Source organism: Neltuma alba, unplaced genomic scaffold (assembly GCF_004799145.2).
Source record: "Neltuma alba isolate B1F8T4 unplaced genomic scaffold, ASM479914v2 tig00003917_pilon, whole genome shotgun sequence".
In the NCBI taxonomy this organism is placed as follows: domain Eukaryota; kingdom Viridiplantae; phylum Streptophyta; class Magnoliopsida; order Fabales; family Fabaceae; genus Neltuma; species Neltuma alba.
Window position 1 is genome coordinate 16,436 of NW_021633478.1, and position 4,135 is coordinate 20,570.

Consider the following 4,135-nt stretch of genomic DNA (forward strand, 5'->3'; position numbering starts at 1 on the left):
ATTTCAGGAAACAGCCATCAATTTCTTTGGAAATTTATTGTTGATAAGTAGTTTTGGTGAGCCAAGATTTAGAATTGATCCTCGCCTGGGAAAGATACTGCTAGTACGAAAGCCAAAAGTTCATGAGTCAAACATGGTGGGACACAGTACTTGGCATGGTAGCAGAGGAAAGATGTGGCACTAACCTAACCTTAGTAATTGAAGAGGCAAAAAACCATTTCACACAAAAAGGTATTCATTTATAATGTGTATGGGCAGATACATGTCTATTCTGGTATGACAACCATTCTCTGCTAATGACTAAGAATACATAGCCAAAAGAATGACAATAAGATTAAAAATACAAAATCAGAAGAAGAAAAAACCAAATCTACTACAAAAAGCTGGTGCCTGCAAGACCATGATGCAACAAATTGTGGGCTATGTAATCCCTAGCTTGGACTGAATTGGCAGAGCGTATGTTGTTCTCAGCGATCATCTCATCATCAAAGAGGTCGAAGTTCCACTCTGGATCCATCACTTCGTTTCTCATCTCACAGATATTATGCAGAACACAGCAAGCTCCAAGAACAACAGGCAAGTCTTGTAGCTTGACTTCTGTTCTCTTCTGCAAGCAAGCCCACCTACCTTTCAATCTAGCAAAGGCCTCCTTGGCAACTTTTTGAACGTCCCCAATCTTCTCATTGAATGCATGTTGAGTCCAAGTGAGGTTTTGGTGGGTATATGGAACCAAAACCCAATCCATTAAAGGAAACCCAGAATTTCCTACTATCCAAACGTCCTTCAGAAGTCCCCTGCTCGCTCTCTGGTATAAAGCTGATTTCTCCAGCACTTGATCATCAGGCATTGAACCAGGCCATCCAATGCACACATCAGTGAAAACCCCCTTAGGATCTACAACCCCTTGAACTGTGATTGAGTATGAAGTCTTCTGGTTCCTCTCAGTGTGACGCTTATTGAAATAAGCAGCCACGCTGATCTTAGGTGCAATGATGGGAACATGGGTAGTGTACATTGATCCTCCAACGTTTGGTATTCCAGACATCGATTCATATTCCTGCTTGATCTCATTCATCTTCCCTTCATCAGGCCAGTGAAGAAACTTAGGCATTAGAACAGTTTTGATGGCAGAACACACCTCAAGAACAAGCTTGTGACAGGTTGATATGCCCAATCCGAAACGTTTTGACACAAGACGAAGAGGATCCCCTGTGGCTAATCTCCAAATACACACAGCAACACGTTGCCTCACCGGAATAGCGTCACGAAGCATCGTGTTCTTCTTCATCACCACCGAGTCAAGTTCCTCGCAGATCATATCAAATGTTGCTTTGCTCATCCGGAACGATCGCCGGAATTCTTCCTCCGGGAAGTCAGGATGGTTACACCGTTCCCACCAATCCTTTGACCGGTCCTTCACCCATAGTCGGCGATGGTGCTGACCCGAAGACGGCGATGCAGAACTTGCCGGCGCCGTAATTTCAGAACCCACATTATCAGGAATGAAAGCAGATTCGGAAACAGCAGCAGAAGCTGAAGCTGAAGCTGAAGCAGACATTGCGGAGGCAGAACGGCGGGCCCTTTTGGTTACCGAATGGTCGAGCTCATCCGTCTGAGAGTAGTGGTCCTGAAACTGTGCATAGTAATCATTCATAGCTTGGGTTTGCTGCTTATAGTTATACTCGAACATAGCTCTGTCTTCCTCGGATTCCATAGCTCTCTTCTTCTCCTCTTGCTTATCTTCTTCGTCCAACAGAACCAATGAAGTGAAAATATCCTTCAACGAATTCTTCTTCAAATCATGGTACTCATTAACACTTCTCCGACCATCATTCCCTCCTTCGTCGTCCTTTCGACCCCTCTTGTTTGCATTGTCGTTGACACCTAAATATGAATCCATCTCTGAATACAAGCTATAGAAGTGTGAATAATCTTCCTGATTAAGAAATGGGACCGGGCTAATCTCCATCAAAGAATCGGTCTTTGTCCTCTGGGTTGGTGTGAAATCAAGGTTCGCAACAGAAACAGGTTCCAATTGGAAGATCAAAAGGTGAGTTTTGTGTGAAAGGAAGGTGTGAACGCTGAAGAATTGGGTGAGGAAGAAGAATGGAGTCTTGGGAGGATATATAGAGGGAGAGATAGAGAAGGAAGAAGAAGCGTGTGCGCAAATCTGAACGCGTGGTTGGGGATGCTGTAGTTTGACGGTGACTATGACTCGTTTTTGGAGATAAAAGTTGAAACTTTTTCAATTTAAAAATGATTTGACGTAATAATAATTTATGGATCCATCTGGGAAGCGTGTCGTTTTACGCGGCTGGGGAGAATGGGTTTTTTTTTTTTTTTTAAGTTTGGAATTTTGCGGTAATGAAAAACGTTGGGAAAAAGCCGCGGGCTGTGGAAGTTTCGGTTGAGATTGTTGGACTTGAAGGAATATCAACGAAGATAAGAAAGAGAATAGAGAGAAAAAGAGAGAAGCTTCGCCGTCCGAGAGAGAGAGTGGGGACGAAGCAAGAATAAAAAGAAGATGAGGGGTTGGTTTTCAATAATAAATAAAGTTGGTTAAGGAAAGAATACCTGCTTCTTACACGTTTATTTATCAATTATTTTTTGGGTCTACATCTTAAAAATATTAGTGAACTTTTTGGTCATTTGGATTCTTTATTTTTATTTTCTGTATTGAAAATAAAATATTTTTTGTTGCAGTGTAACATTGACCTACATTACATAGCTTTGGTACTGTAATAAAAATATATTTATAATTTTATATTAGATAAAAATTTTATTGATAAAATATTATATATACTACTTCCAGTCACTAATATAAGAGTTAGTTAGCTAATTTGGCTAAATTAAAAAATTTAATTAAGTTAGTTATTTATAGTAAATATGTATTTTTTTAAAATATTTTTATTAATCAAGTATATTAATTAAAATTACTATTATTATAAGAATTATCTTAAAAAATAAATAGATATGAGAGATAAAATAAATTAGAATTTTATATTTAAGATCAAAATAAAAATTAAATTAACTTTTATAGTAAAGACAAGAGATATTGCATTAATAAGAAAAATGAAGGCTATGAAAGAGCAATGACCACTGAGCACACAGGAAGTACTCTTCAGCAAAGGAAATACTTCTGCTTAAAAACCTAAAAAATAATAGTAATGAAAATATAATAAAGTTTATATACTTTATGTCCTTAAAAAAAGATTTTTTGAACGAGAAAATAATACTAAAATATTATTAAGCAATAACAGTGTCACTAATCAATCCATCCATAACACAGTAAATATCACATGATTTATTTTTTAAAACTTAATTAATTTTACTTGTACAGAATAGGGTCATGAAGAAGATATTATGGAACTTATGGGGGGGGGGTGATTGTGACAATGCACAGTCGCGCTTTTGTACTTCTGGGACCTCTGACCATATCTGACTTGCTCTTTAAAGGAGAGTCTCCTAGCTAACCCATTTGAGGAGACAACGTGAAGGAATGAGGCATAAATATTTATTCATGTCTCTTCTTTGCTTCAAATAAAATATTATTATCAATGATTTTGCAGTATAATAGTATAAGAGTTCAATACAAGTGGAAAATTGCTATTTTAATCTCTCGCTTATAATCTCAAATTGTTAATACATGTTCCTTTAATTAAAAATAATATAACTGATAATTTAGTAATTAATTATAAATTTAATTTTATACAATATTTTAATTTATTTTCTTAAATTAAAATATATATTTTTAGTCATTTAACCTTAAAATCATTATAAATAATAATAATACTAAAATTTTTAATATTAATTAAAATATTATTAAAAAATAACATTTAATTTTAAATTTTAAAAAAATATGATTCTTACAGAAAATTATTATTTAAACTAAGATTTTAGGAGTTAAAAAATGAATGCTTTTGAAATTAAATTCAGGACCACCACATGTATGCATGCTTTAGTCAACACTAAAGGGGAAATATGCAAGAAACAGTCACATGAATACATGATGAAACCTGTAGCTTTATGTTCCTTTTTTTCCAATTAATTTTACAAAATTAGTCTACAAATTCTTGCAGTTAAATTATTGGGTTTTTCCTAGCTATACTTTTTAAATTATTACAATGATAATTAT

The 4,135-nt window shown here is 35.4% G+C and overlaps 1 protein-coding gene across 1 annotated transcript; it reads right to left on the reverse strand.

Annotated features, from left to right (window-relative positions):
* Positions 1 to 278: 278 nt before the first annotated feature.
* LOC114743017 (protein ALP1-like) lies at positions 279 to 2,206 on the reverse strand. The gene has a single exon (XM_028931240.1). The coding sequence runs from the start codon at positions 1,967 to 1,969 to the stop codon at positions 374 to 376; it is 1,596 nt and encodes a 531-aa protein (XP_028787073.1). The 5' UTR covers positions 1,970 to 2,206; the 3' UTR covers positions 279 to 373.
* Between the last annotated feature and the right edge of the window lie 1,929 nt (positions 2,207 to 4,135).